The sequence below is a fragment of the Dipodomys spectabilis genome, unplaced genomic scaffold (assembly GCF_019054845.1).
Source record: "Dipodomys spectabilis isolate Male_0828 unplaced genomic scaffold, ASM1905484v1 ptg000353l, whole genome shotgun sequence".
Lineage (NCBI taxonomy): Eukaryota > Metazoa > Chordata > Mammalia > Rodentia > Heteromyidae > Dipodomys > Dipodomys spectabilis.
This window is the reverse complement of record NW_024871030.1, coordinates 726,906-742,529: the sequence shown is the minus strand read 5'-3', so window position 1 is coordinate 742,529 and position 15,624 is coordinate 726,906. Positions and strand designations below refer to the sequence as shown.

General features: G+C 35.6%; 1 protein-coding gene across 1 annotated transcript in view; it reads left to right on the top strand.

The window, feature by feature from the left end:
- Lrch2 (leucine rich repeats and calponin homology domain containing 2) overlaps positions 1-15,624 on the top strand; it is a 106,642-nt gene that overhangs the window by 46,387 nt on the left and 44,631 nt on the right. Inside the window, exons 4-10 of the mRNA XM_042665837.1 lie at positions 3,310-3,415; positions 3,499-3,635; positions 8,456-8,589; positions 11,387-11,474; positions 11,755-11,866; positions 12,047-12,144; positions 12,241-12,299. Coding sequence (XP_042521771.1) covers positions 3,310-3,415; positions 3,499-3,635; positions 8,456-8,589; positions 11,387-11,474; positions 11,755-11,866; positions 12,047-12,144; positions 12,241-12,299 — 734 coding nt within the window. The remainder of the gene's footprint in view (positions 1-3,309; positions 3,416-3,498; positions 3,636-8,455; positions 8,590-11,386; positions 11,475-11,754; positions 11,867-12,046; positions 12,145-12,240; positions 12,300-15,624) is intronic.

The window sequence follows — 15,624 nt, the reverse complement described above, 5'->3', positions numbered from 1 at the left end:
ACTAGCCTAAGAAATAAAGGAAAAAGAAAAAGATATAGAAAAGAAAGAAATACTTTTTAAATGAGTAAGCATTTATTTTCTCATTTTGTGGATAAGAAATGTCTTAGGGAAAAAGAAATGTTTATATAGGGCTACTGGTGAACCTTATGAAATGGGAATAAAAGAAGAGAGTACAGCTGGGCATGGTGGTTCCTGCTTGTATTCCTAGCTACTCTGGTGGCTGAGACAGAGGGATTGCTTGAGTACAGGAATTTGAGCCCAGCCTGGATGATGTGGCGAGAGTCTGATTTAAAAGAAAAAAGTACAATGCCTGCAAACAGAATTAATAAAATTACTTTTTCTCTATGATTTTATAACACCGCTCAAGATAAATAGAAAGAGGCTATTATATGCAACTGTTTATAGAAATATAGAATAATTTGAAGTAAGTACATTGAATATAACATTTTAGGTCTTAAAGGACCTTGACTCAGAGCAAGTTATAATTGGATCTTCAAAGCATTGAACTATTTTCATTTCTTTTGATAATGCCCAATTTATACAGTGTACTATACTGCTTGTTTTTAGTTTATTTTCAGTAATGCTTTCCCAGTAAATAGATATTTAAAATATATTCTTAAATATGACTTTATTATGTCTAAAGGGCCAAAGTTTTCGTGGGAAGCTTATCTCAATTTTACAATGGGAACATATTATAATAGTGTGTTGGGACCCTAGTTAGAACGGCTATAATCAAGAAATCTAATAACAACAGATGCTTGTGGGGATGTGGCCAAAAGTGAACCCTACTGCACTGTTGGTGGGAGCGTAAACTTGTTTAACCACTCCGGAAAGCAGTATGGAGGTTCCTCAAAAGACTCCACATAGATTCCCGCATGACCCACCAGTCCTACTTTTGGGCATTTACCCAAATGATCACAAACAAGTCCATAGTAAAGCTACCAGCACAACTATGTTTAACACAGCATTATTCACCATAGCTAAGGTATAGAACCAACCCAGATGCCCCTCAGTAGATGAATGGATCAAGAAAATGTGATACATACATACATACATACATGCATATATATGCATATAAATACACACACACACACACACACACACACACACACACACAATGGAATTCTATACTCCCATCAGAAAGAATGACACTTCCCCATTTGTTAGGAAATGAAAAGACTTGGAAAAATCAAATTAAGTGAAGTAAGTCATACCCAAAGTAATATCGGTCCCATGATTTCCTTTATTTGCAACCAGTAGTATACGTATAGGATAATCATATCAGATAAGCAGCAAAACTCAAAAGCCATGTACATATGACGATAAAAGATGATGCTAAATGAAATGAACCCCAAGATATGGACACAAGAGGTTTTCCTTTGTTGTTGTTTTTAATGTACAATGTGATTTTTTTGTTTCTTTTGTATGTTCTTCCCTCTATGGTATATCCCCTATTGTCATTGTATGTGAGTACCCTGCATCTGGTATATACATTTATCTAATTTGGGAGGGGAAGGGGAATAACAAAATGCTGAAACAAGGACACAGGATGACCCATAGCAACAGTGAGAGTCACAAGACACTATGTTGGAAACGAACTTTGCAACTTCTGGGGGGGGGGTGAGCTGTGAAGAATGAGGGAGGGAAGGGATAGTAGGAGCAAAACAAAGGAGGGGGTAACCATGTTCAACAAGAAATGAACTCATTACCTTACTCATGTAACTGTAAACCCCTCCCACTCCGTACAGCATCTTTACAATTAAATAAACATTTTTAAAAAGTAAAAAAAGTAGTGTGCAGGGAACAGAACTCTTAGCCTATTATTCATTAAGCAATTTCTGCATGCACAGTTGTAACAAAAGAAAATTTTCTCATGCTCTAGAACCACAGAATTTTGAGGATATAAGAAATCTTAGAAGTGATAGAATATAACCACTTCCTAATGTGAAAGTCTCTGATAATCTGCTTATTTATTTTCAATGGTCGTCCACTCTGTAGATTCAGGCCAGCTGTAATTTTCCCTTTCAAAACTATGTTTCAGTAATCTTTCTTAGTTTAAACCAAAATACACGCTCCTATCGTCTATCATGTTTATTATTGGTTTTATGACTACTATATAAAGAAATATGGATAATTACATTTGTTCTCTTGGGTACTTGTAATTTGTATATATCTGCTCTCTATTTCCAAATCCTTTTGCCTGTGGGTTAGGACTGGGGCTTGATCTCAGGGACTTGTGCTCTTGTTTGCTGTGTTTTTTTTCCCCTCAAGGCTACTGCTCTATGGCTTGAGACACCTCTCTACTTCTAGTTTTTGTTGACTAATTTGACATAAGAATCTTATGAACTTTCTGCCCAGGCTGACATTGAATTGTGAGCCTTAGATCTCAGCCTCTTTAGTAGTTAGGATTACAGGTGTGAGTCACCAACACCCAACTCTATTACCAAATTCTAAGACCTGAGTTGTTAAAAGAAAATACTTGAGGGGCTGGGAAGGTGGCTCAGTGGTAGAGTGCTTGCCTTGCAAGCATGAGGCCCTGGGTTCGATTCCTCAGCACTACATAAGCAAAAAGAAAAAAAAGCCGGAAGTGGCGCTGTGGCTCAAGTGGTAGAGCGCTAGCCTTGAGCTGAAGAGCTGAGGGACAGTATCCCGGCCCAGAGTTCAAGCCCCACTATGGGACCCAAAAAAGAAAATATTTGATAAATATTGATTGCTAAATTATTTGATGGTGCCTCAATTATCTTTTGAAAGATGTAGGATTCATTTTTTTAGTCATCTAAGCTTTATTGATTCTTCCTGACTTAGCTTTAGTATTCTGTGTGTGTGTGTGTGTGTGTGTGTGTGCGTGCATGCACACACACACACACACACACACACACACACACACATATGCGCATATGGTGGGGATCTTGAATTTAGGCCTGAGTGCTGACTCTGAGCTCAAGGCTATTGCTCTGCTACTTGAGCCACAGCTCCATTTCTGGCTTGTTTGGTGGTTAATTGGAGATTAGAGTCTCAAGGACTTTTACAGCCTGAGACTAGCTTTGAACCAAGATCCTCACATCTCAGACTCCTGAGTAGCTAGGATTATGGGTGTGAATCACTGGTATGGATGTTTGTAATGTTCTTTTACATTGACATTTTTGACACTTAACCTTGATAAAACTGAATGCATACAATTCTCCCTTTCCCCCTAAATGAATAGCTTTATATTAGAGGTCATTCTTAGTTGCTATTAACCATATGTTTTAATTTAAAGATTAGAATGTATTTGCCTTTCTCAGTTTATTATTTTCTTTTATTACTTAGGATATTAGCTGCAATGAAATACAGGTCCTTCCCCAACAAATGGGAAAATTACAGTCACTTCGAGAGTTAAATATAAGAAGAAATAATCTTCATTCTTTGCCGGATGGTAAGGTGTTCACTGTTTTTACTTATATGTATATGAAAGTAGCAATGCAATATTTAACTTATTTATTTTTCATTTCTGCACAGAACTAGGTGATCTTCCCTTAGTCAAGCTGGATTTTTCTTGTAATAAAGTGACTGAAATCCCAGTTTGTTACAGGAAGCTGCATCATTTGCAAGTAATAGTTTTGGATAACAATCCACTACAAGTACCACCAGCACAGGTTTGTTTTGAGAATATAGAACATATTTTTCACTTTTATTCATCATTCCATCTCTTTGTTAAAAAACACCAAATGAAGAATCAAAAGTATTTCTTTATAGAAATGAAGTGGTTTTTTGACTTTGGTAGGAAGATCTAGATTAGTATTTTGAAAACCCAGACATTAGCTTTCTGCTTGAATTATTTTTGGCAGCACTGGTTTGAACTGAGAGTCTGTGATTGCTCATCATGTTCTTTACCATTTAAGCCATGCCTCTAGCCTGGATTTTTGCTGGTTATTTTGGAGATGGAGTCTACTCAGTTTTTGTTTGCTATTTACCCTAAAGAATAGTTAGATTCTTAGGTTTTTGTCCATCAGTTGGGAGTCCGTATGAAGTACCTCTTGCCTCTGCATAAGACTGGAGTTTACTCTTTAAAGAAGCACTGCCAATATTACTTTCTATAGTAATGTAAATGTTCTGTGTCTGTACTGTCTATTATGGTAGCCATAGTGGTTGTTGAGGACTTGAATGTTTATAGGGTAATAGAATGGAATTATTGAGACAAGAGTTTTAGATCCCAGACCCCAACTCCAGAAGTTGTACTTGTTAGGTCTGGCCACACATCTCTACATGCCAAATAGAGATGTGAATGGCAGACACATGCATGGCATGGGAAGACAGTACTTCTGGACATCTTCAGCTATTTTCAGGGTACAGACATTTGCCTTAGGTTAAATAGGGAGAATTAGGGCAGAAGGCAAGAAAGTATGCATTGTTAAAATAGTCCCAAGTAAAAGAATTGTTCAAAGGTGTCAGGTGGTCTGATAGTCTACTGTCTCACATTTGATGAGGTGAGACCTCAGAGACTTGTTGATATCTAGCAGTTGATCTGGTCTCCTTTCTGCTCTTTTCTGGGTCCCAAAACACTTAAAAAGTGACAGAATGGCTCAGGACATAGATGGAAAATGGAGGAGTCTGGAATATTTAGCCTTTGTTCTGCTCCCCAGTTATTATTTCTCAGCAAAGGCAGCTTTTGTCACTTTTATTTAGATATAATTGTTTACATTTACATAGTCACATGTGGCTAGTGTTTACCATATTGTACAATATAGCTATAAGAGATTGAACTGTAGTCAAGTGTTACAAAATCTTGGAATCAGATTCATGTGCCTGAAGAGCAGCAAACACCAACAGTGAACATAGGGTAATTGAATAGAGAATTTAGTCAAGAAGATACCAATTGAGCAGGTGGGGGAAATTCCTCCTCAAATCCACCCTCTTTCAGCAAGCATGATTGTACAGAAAGAAGGTTTAATTTCATGTGTTTTTCATAAAATAAATGTGTTCAGTCTTCTTGATTCCAGTGAATATCTGGTAGAATATTGAGCAATCTGTGGTTCTGCAAATCAAGTGTGTAAACCATCCTACGAATGCTGTTAGTTCATTTTTCTGTAACAAAGATAACACTGTTAACAATGGATAATTACAGAAATAGAAACAGGGCTAGATGAAAGAATGTGGTGTTATTCCTATTTATTTTCAAAGTTTAACTAGGAGCTGGGCGCTGGTGGCTCACATTTGCAATCTTAGCTACTTAAGAGGGTGAGATTAGAGGATTGTGGTTTGAAGCAATCATGGGCAAGAAAGTTCATGAGACGATTTTTTTTCTCAGTCTTGAGGCTTGAACTCTGGGCATGAGCACTGTCCCTAAGCTCTTCAGCTCAAGGATAGAGCTCTACCACTTGAGCCACGGCGCCACTTCTGGTTTTTCTGGTGATTTATTGGAGATAAGAGTTTCACAGCTTTTCCTGCCTGGGCTGACTTTGAACCCTGCTCCTCAGATCTCAGCCTTCTGAGTAGTTAAGAATTACAAACGTGAGCCACCAGTGCCCACTTCAAGAGATTGACTCTTATCTCCAGTTAACCACCAAAAAAGTAAATGAAGCTGTGGCTTAAATCAGTAGGTAGAGTGCTAGCCTTGAGCAGAAAAACTCAGGGATAGCGTCCAGGCCGCGTTCAAGCTCCACAATCAGCAACAACAAAAAATTAAACTAGGGAGCAAGAGTGGCTCAAAAAACTTAGAAGAGTAAAAGTTTTATTAGTTTTGTTATGTGAGCTTGGTTATACAGATACAAGTGTGAGCAGTCATGGGCATAGTGAGACCCTATGCCCCAAACAATGAATGCTTACATACAAAATGATGGGATTCTCTGGTAGACTTCCCTACTGGACAACAGAATACATGCTCCCTTTTCATCCATGTCGGACAGAATTGATGGATTCCTTCTGTGGTAAACTGATTGACTCAGGAGAAAGGACTAAGGTCACATGAACTGTCAATCTCTGTTGTATCACCTGATAGATGGAAACTCACCATTAGTAAACTTCCACCATGCATACAAAGCTTCCCATTGGCTTTTTATTGACTCTTGAAAATGAGAAGGCAGCGAACAATAACTAGATGTTGTAGGAATAATAACAAAACAGAGACTAAAATACTAAAAGTCTTCCATTGAAGCAAGACAGGATACACTGTTTCTCTTGTTTTCTTTCTTTTTTTATCTGCTTGTAGATATCCAGAAATATTTGTAAACGATATATCCTATCTTGTAAGAGCTTTATATCTAAAATACATAGGCAACTCATAAAATTTAGTAGAAAGCAAGTAAATACATAACTTAAAAATGGATAAATGACTCAGACATTTTTTCAAGAAGATATACAAATGGCCAACAGGTATTTGAAAAGATGTTTAGTATCACTAATTGTTAGGGTAATTTGGTTAAAGGTTATAACTCCCAACTATTCTTATAGTACACAAAACAATTATATGAGATGATGGGTATGTCAATTAGTTTGGCTTTGGTAATAGTTTTATAATGTATACATAGAGCAATACTTCATACTGTATACTCTAAATACATGCAGGATTGATTTGTCATTCATGACTCAGTAAAGCCAGGGAGAAAAAGAGGGAAAAAACAGAAAACATTTGCAGCAGCCCTGGAAACTAACAGAACTTAAGTTGGTTTCTTGAAAGGAGGAGGGAATAATTCCAACTTTCTACATTCAAGCTGTTAGTCAACAGTTAGGCAGGAAAAAGTTACAAGCATGGGAAGTCTTAGAGAGTTTAATTCCCATGTACCCTTAGCAGAGTGGGCCATACCATTTGTTTCTCAAAACTCTTGTTTCATTTTTAAAATTATGTACACAAATTATTAGACTATAAACAAAAGTTAATCTGGGTTCCAGTGGCTGTCTCCTGATATCCTATCTACACAAGAAGCTGAGATCTGGAAGATTAGGATCAAGGCCAGCCTGGGCAAGAAAGTTTATTAGTCTTCATCTCCAGCAAAAAGCAGGATTTGGAGGCATCATAGAATGCCAGCCTGTGAAGCTGAGGAACTGAGTTCAAACCCCAGTACCACCAAATAAGTTAGCATTTATAGAAGAAAAAATAATGAAAAGCAAATGTTTATTTAGTTTGGAAGCCAATGGAGTATTATTTACCACGGTATTTGGTGCTGGTACTGGGGAATGAACTCAAGGGCGTTGAGCTTTCATTCAGATTTTTTTTTTGGGTAAGGCTCTACCACTTGAGCCACACTTCTCATTTTTGTGTTTTGCTTTTGGAGACAAGAGTCACATGGACTTTTCTTCCTGGCATGGCTTTGAGTCTTGATCTTCAGATCTCTGTGTCCTTAATAGCTAGGAATATGGATGTGAGATATTAGCCCTTAGCTTTCTTATTTAGCACATTTTAATTGGTAATTTGTCAATTACTTATATTCTAATAGCTCAAGAAATTTATTTATTTATTTATTTTGCCAGTCGTGGGGCCTGAACTCTGGGCCTGAACGCTGTCCCTCAGCTCTTCAGCTCAAGGCTAGCGCCCTACCACTTGAGCCACAGCACTACTTCTGGCTTTTTCTGCTTATGTGGTGCTGAGGAATCAAGCCCGCAGGGCCTGATGCATGCAAGGCAGGCACTCTACCACTGAGCCACCTTCCCAATCCGAAATTTTATTTTCTTAAATGAACAATTTCAGTAGTCAATTCAGACCCAGTATCTACTTTAGTCACTATGTTAATTTTAATGAAGCATTTTTCATTTTCACTTGGAATTACACTTTCTTTTTAGTGCACTTGTCTATTTTCTTTGTTGATTGTGTTTTCATGTACTTTAAGGTTTTATGAATCTGTAACACAGTTATTTTTGTTAGAAATCTTGAGAGATTTATTTGCTCTTATTCATGGTGACTGAATTTAGCCTTTGTAAAGCTGACGTTACCTCATTTCCATTCTTTTGTGTAGTTTTTTTTGACCCCTTATTATTCCTTTCCTCCATGAGCAATGAAAATAATTTCTCAGGGTATTCTAACAAGTTTAGTCTCCTACGTTTCTGCTATCTTTATGTTAGTCTTCTGTCAATGTTCTTATCCTGAAATTTTAGTGGTTCTGGCGAGACTAAATAATTACATATATCATTTACTCTGTTCTCAAAAATCTAATGGATGGTGTTCTTTTTTTCAAATAAAGACCACTTCAATGAGTTGAAAATTTTATATTGTTGAATGGCTTTTGCATTCTACTTTTAACAAGTAAACTTGAGTGCAAAGTAGAAAAATTAGCTTACTTTTCTCAATTAAAACAAAGACATGGCAAAATACTAATTTGTAGCTTTATAATTAGATTTTTGCATGTAGTGTCAGAGTACAATTTATTCAAACATGCAAAGTGTCAAGACTGTGAAGTCTCAACATAACTTGAAAGTATTAAAAGTACATAAATAATAGAGCCTTTATATATGAAACTATATAATATATTTTATTATTTGACAGATATGTTTAAAGGGTAAAGTGCACATATTTAAGTACCTAAATATTCAAGCATGTTGTAGAATGGATAAGAAACCAGATTCCCTTGATCTTCCATCTCTGAATAAAAGAGTGCCATCTCAGCCTCTCACAGACAGGTAATGTTAACTGTTCCATGATAACTGTTCCATGTTTTAATAAAAGGTATTTCTTAATCTTGAACATTCAAAACTTGTTTAGTCTGATTGGCCCAGTTAACCTCAGTAATTGGCTGATGCTAAATATCATAGAATGCATTTTGTAATACTAGAGTAACTTTGAGATTTTTTCCAGATAATTCTTATTTCAGTAGTGAAAATGTAAATGTTTGACATAGGGACACTTATTTCTCAGTTGTAAAAACTGTTTATTTACCTTTGTCACTCTTTTCTGCATTTGTAATAGCAAGTAGAATTTGACTTTGAACTGAGGTTGGTGGAAGAGTGAGACATTTCTAGAGGTACCTTTCTTCCTTCCATCACATTTTCTCTTTTATGTGGTGCTGGGGGGTTCAGCCTATGCAAGTGCTGTGCAACTGAGCCACATTACAACCTCTTGGTTATATTCTTTATGTCCAGATCAAAGATGATGAATCACAGGTATCAGCTATGCTTTTGGTGTTTTCTTCTTTATGAGATTTTAAAATGGTACCCCTCCCTCTCTGTTTATACTGGGGCTTGAACTCAGTTCCTCATGCCTGCTAGGCAGGAGCTCTATCACTTGCGCCACATCACAGTCCTGATACTTTCTCATGATATAGATTAGTCTGAATGATTTTATGAAAATAGAATCCCATGTACCAGTATAGATAACTTTGAATGGGGTGAGACTACAAAAAGCAATACTATGTCTCTGGATAAAATATTTCAAAGGTTGTCATTGCATACATGATAAAGTTGTATATTGCTTTGAATGGCACTATCGTAAATACCACTGCTAAGCTGATATGTTCTTGAATTCCTAAATAGGACTTTTCCTTGAATACTTTTCTTGCTTTGAGTAGAATTAAATATCTAAACACTGGATTTAGTTCCTAAGGAGTATTTTGTTAAATATTATGAATTATAGTAGAGAAAATTCAGTAAAAATCGGAACTAAGACCTGTGTTAGTCTCTTAGTCTGGCTTGTAGTTGAGAATGAATTTAGTAATGATATTCACTGTTTTATTCATTTATGTCAGAGATATCTGTTGAATTCCTATTACTATATTCAGAGGGATTTTTTTTAGTTGGATACATGTTTTTCTTGATCCTCATGGAGCTTATAGTCTTGTAGAGGAGTCAATAAATAAACCAAGCAAGAATATATATTCTCAATATACTTTGTGATCTATAACCTGAGGCTGGATAATTAATAAACAATAGAAGTTTATTTGAATAATGGTTTCAGGGGCTAGGAAGTTCAAGATAGAACTGTTGTATTTGGTATTATATTGCTGTGTCACAGAAAGAAGGGCAAAAGAAGGGGAGAAGAGGGAGCCAAATTATTTCTTAAATTTATTTCCAGCATAATGAACATATTTCCATAAAAACAATCCATTCATGAGGGCACAACTCCTATGACCTAAATATCACCAGTTAGGCCTCACTTCTCCACATGGTGCAAGAATCAAATTTCCAAAATGTGAGCTTCAGTGGCACATTCGAACTATAGTATATACACACATACCCACACTCTCCTGCCCCACAGATGCTCTTCCATTTAGAGTAATTCAACTTGGCATTTTTGACTTTTTGATGCCTTTACAAGGAACCATACTTTGATTTTTTTCTATTCTAGTATGTGTGGTATGGTACTGGCTCACAATATTGGGAAGCCACAATGAGTTGCAGCAACTTAGCCACCAGGTCACAAGAGTGAACAATCAATACCTTGTCATGGACTTTGTGGTTAAGCTGTGATGTTCATTAGGTAGCTGTGTTACATTCATTTTCAGATTTTAATATTTTCAACTTTGTTTTGTTGCTGCTTCTGTATATGTATGTAAAATATATATGCACACATATGTAAAACTGTGGTGAGTACTGTAAAATAAAGAACTGTACACCGCAGTCAGGGTATGTCTCTTTGGAAGTTAAGAAAATCCAGTTATATGAGGAGTGTGGAGCAAGTCATTTGAGGCAGAAAGAATAACATGTGTAAACACTGTAGGTGAGGAACAAACTGGATTTGCTAGGGTTTTAGCAGGACACTTTGTTCAGCAGAGGAATTAAAGCATAGTGATTAAGATCTGGGAATCAGATTTACAAAGGTGTTTGCAAATTTTGTATACTCAGGTAAATTATCTCCATTTTTGCCAGCCTTAGGGTCCTTATAAAATGAGAGAATACCATCCATCTGCTAGAGTTTTCAACAGAAATATAAAAGGCATTGTCTTAAAACAACATAGTTTCTCACACATAATAAGTGTCATTATATTTGCTACCTTGGTGGCATATTTTGAAATTCAACAATTGGCAGGGATAGCCTTAACATCATACCAAAAGAACAACATATACAAGGCTTTACAACTCTTGTGTGTGTATGTCTTAATTATTAGATGGTCATTGTTTAAAAACATTACAATTAGAGCACGTTTTTGGACTGAATAAAGAACTGTGTAAAAAATATTTGTCAAACAAAGCAGAATGATAAGTCTTTTATCAAGATGATTATTTAGCAAGGTAGTTTGCTTTTCTGAATCCCTCTGGAGAAATGGGCTCTTGTTAATAATTAATACTTTATAATAGATGAAGGGAAAATATTGCATGATGGCATGAATTAAAAACCTTTCATAGGAATATTTCTGGTATTTTCCCCCTCCAGTCCTTAAGGTTGTTAAGGTTGTTTTATTTTATCTAAGAAAATTGTAGGGAAAGTGTGCATTGTCTATTTAAGAAAAAATTCTAACTGCCCTTAGGGTTTCTATTTCCATAGTATGGAAGATTTTTATCCGAATAAAAATCATGGTCCTGACTCTGGAATTGGGAGTGATAATGGAGAGAAACGATTATCTACAACAGAAGTGAGTCTTTTCTATTACAGATCTAATTTATTCTACAATTTCATTAGAGCTTTGAAAGAGACATTTGCACATATTTGACTTGCAAATAAGATCACATGACAAATGAAAAAAATCATCTATTTATTTTAAAAGCAGAACAAGCACCTTTAACATAATTTTTTGGTTTGAAAACTAGAGATATACAGCAGGTATTTTCTAATTCATATGTTTAGTTAAAGCAATATAATTTTTATCATATATTTCACATGCCTTGTTTGTATTTTATACATGTTCTTTTCAGCCTTCAGATGATGATACAATCAGTCTTCACTCTCAAGTGTCAGAATCAAATAGAGAACAAACATTGAGAAATGATAATCATACACTAGGAAGCAAGACTGATTCCCAGAAAGGTAATTCATGTGGTATCTACTCTTTTAATTTCATGTGCACAATACTTATTAAAAACAGGCTTTTAAAGTTATAATGTTCTAAGCTAATTCTTATAGTGAGAAAATAGCTTTTTATTCTAAGCACTACAGTATTAGAGCATCTTCTGTTATATTTTAAAATATATATGAATCTGCTTTTAGACCAGGAGGTGTATGATTTTATTGATCCCAATACGGAAGATGTAGCTGTTCCCGAACAAGGAGATATACATATTGGATCATTTGTCTCTTTCCTTAAGGTAAATATAACAGTGAACACATACTAATGACATGTTCTACTTAATCTTACAAAAGTAGATGGACATACAATTCAAAATGGTTTTCTTTTATATAAGGGAAAAGAAAAATGCTCTGAAAAATCACAGAAAAATGAAGATTTGGGAAATGAGAAAAGGTAAGCACAGGAGAACTCCCAAAATGAAATGTTATCCATTCCAACCAACTGAAATTCTTATAGGACTTTTTGCTCATTTATGTTATATTAGTTAATTAGCGAGTACTTTATCTCTGAATTGCTTAATTAAGCTCTGAGTAAACATTTAAGTCTGTTTAGGACACACATTGTGTTTCTTCCATGAAGTATGATAATAGTATCTCCTATTTTACTGTTGAAGAGGGCTATACCTTTTCATACATTGCTTCAGTTGAGTTCTTTAATAGCCTTTTAAAATAGGTGGGATTGAGATTATTGTACCAATTAGTAAACTTGAGACCCAGAGTTCCATAGGTCTAACTCAGGAGTTTTATATCTTGATTTAATACTTCCTAGTTTGCCAAGATGGCTATGACAAATTTAAGGATATTTTCTTGCATATTTAAAAAACTAATTGTGATTTGGATGTTCTCTTTATTTGTTTTATGAAAGCATGGGATATGATCAACCATATTTTTCTTAGTCATCCTTTCAGGTTGCCTTGTAACTGCTAGAAGGAAGGAATGCTAGAAGGCAGGAGTGTTTATTGGGTACCAATCATGTATAAGGATTAGTATGATGTCTCTTTCCATGTTTCTCATTTAATATTTACTAAATCTCTGCAGGGTAGATGTTGACTCTTTTTTCATAAGTGAGGAAGTTAAAGTTGAGAGACTACATTTTGTGTCTAAACATCTTATGTCCACTAGGGTATGAACTGAACTTTCTTGAATCTCCAAATGTTTTTGGTTTTTTTGGGGGCGGGGGGGTGTTTTCAAGGCCTTTATTCTTCTAAGCAGATAAAAATCTTCCAAAAACCTTACAGTTATCTGGGGAACTTTTCATCTTAGCCACGTTGAGAGCTACACCTATTCATATTTTCTCTCCTGTGTTAACTTACTCTTATCTTAACTGACATTTAGTTGTACCCCTCTGGATCCCCTTGACAATAAAATTAAAATTAAAAAAGAATCCATATGTTTTTATTTCCCCCTGTCTCCCCTCCTTTTTTTTTCACTGCATTTCCATTAAGTGACTTTATCAGTTAATTTGTTTTTATTTTGTTGCTGAGAATTTAACCTAAGGTCTCATGCATTCTAAGCACATACTCTACCACTGATTGAACTACAACCAGACCTTCATTTTTTAAAGAAATTACTACACTTAAGCTGGGTGATGGTGGCTCATGCATATAAGCATAGCCACTCAGGAGGCTGAGTTCAAATCCAGCTCAGACAGGAATGTCCATAAGCAAATACTAGGAGTGAAGCTGTGCTTCAAGTGCTAGAGCACCAGCCTTGAGTGAACAAAGGGACAGCATCCAGGCCCTGATTTCAAGCCCTAGCACAGGCACAGCAAATTATTGTTTTAATAGTACAAGGGGAGAATTTCCTTGTGACCTTTCTCTACATGTTTACAATATATCCCATTTTCTCTTTTCCTACTCCTTCTTAAAAACAATTTCAGCAAGTTTCATTGTTCTATTTGTATACATGTAAATAAATTACTTCAACCAAATTCATCCTCACTGATCCTTTTCCTTAGCCCTCCACCTTCTTATTGGTACTACCCTCCCCCCAACAGAGCCTGTTTCCATTTTATTTACTTTTTTTGTGGTTTAGTTGTACTAAGGGCTTTCACCATGGTCGTTTAGATATTAATATATTATATTTTGCTCAGAATAACTCTGTTTATTACTTTCTCTTTCCATGACCACCTTCCCAACCCTTATTGCACAACCCTTTCATTGATATTCATTTTGTAGTCTTCATATATAGTTGCAATTTATTTTGAAATTATTCACTCTTTTATTTTAACTCCCTTCTCTTCATCCCCTTAAACAGTCCTATAGATAAAATCATGTTTTATGATAAATATATGTATATACATATATACACATATATAACATTATATATAATGTGAATATACATGTATTTGTACATGAACATAAATGTCTTTTAGGTTTTGCATCCATATATGAGTGAAAACATATATACTTTTTGATCTTGGCTTACCCTGATTAACACAATGGTCTCTTTTCCATGCATATTTTAAAAATGACTATTTCATTTTTATTTGTGGCTGTGTTATATCTATGGTACACATATACTGTATTTTCTTTATTCATCTATTTTTGGGCACTTTAGCTGATTCTACAGTTTGGCAATTGTGAATAGTGCTACAGGTGTAAACACAGGTATACAAGTATCTTTCTTTATATTGACTTACCTTTCTTTTGTTAAATGTTCAATAGTTATTTGGTGGAGTCACATTATGAGTCAGTTTGTAGTTTTTGAGGAGATCCTACACTGATTTCTATAATAGTTAAATAGTTTACAATCCCATCAATCAGCTTATGATAGTTCATTTTCCCTGCATCCTCACTAGAATTTGTAGTTTTTGAATGATTGCTATTATGATTAGGGGAGAGAGAATCTTAGTGTAGATTTGATTTGCATTTTCTTATGGCTAAAGATGTGGAATATTTCTTCATGTATCCATTAGTTATCTGTATTTCTTCTATCCAATTCACTTTCCTATTTGTTAATTGGATTATTGGTTCTTTTGCTATTTAATTTTTCAAGCTCTTTTATTATGCTTGATATTAATCCTTTATCTGTTGAATAGCTAGCAAAGATTTCTCCCATTCTATGAGTGCTCTCTCTCTCTCTCTCTCTCTCTCTCTCTGGGGCTGATTCTATGGCTTGAATTCAGAGCCTAGGTGCTGTACCTGAGCTTTCATGTTCAAGGTCATCATCACTCTACTCCTTGATCCACAGCTTTACTTCCAATATTTTTTTGTCAGTTGTGGGGCTTGAACTCTGGGCCTAGGTGCTGTCCCTGGGCTCTTCAGCTTAAGGCTAGCACTCTATCACTTGAGTCACAGCGCTGCCTCCGGTTTTCTGGTGGTTGATTGGATAGAATTGTCTAACAGACTTTCCTGCCTGGGCTGGCTTTGAACCTTGCTCCTCAGATCTCAGCCTCCTGAGTAGCTAGAATTACACTTGTGAGCCACTGTTGTCTGGCCAGTTTCAATATTTTTATGGTTAATTGGAGATAAGAGTCTTACAAACTTTCCTACTCAGGCTGGCTTTGAACTGGGATTCTTAGGTCCCAGTCTCCTGAGTAGCTAGGATTACTGGTGGGAGTCACTGGTGCCCAGTTATGAGCTGTCTCTTGGTACTTGTAATTGTTTCCTTTTAATTTGATACAGTCTCATTTGTCAATTCTTGTTCTTGTTTTCTGGGTAATTGGAGTACTATTTAGTAAATAACCTATAATTTCCCCCTCTAATTTCCTGCAGTAT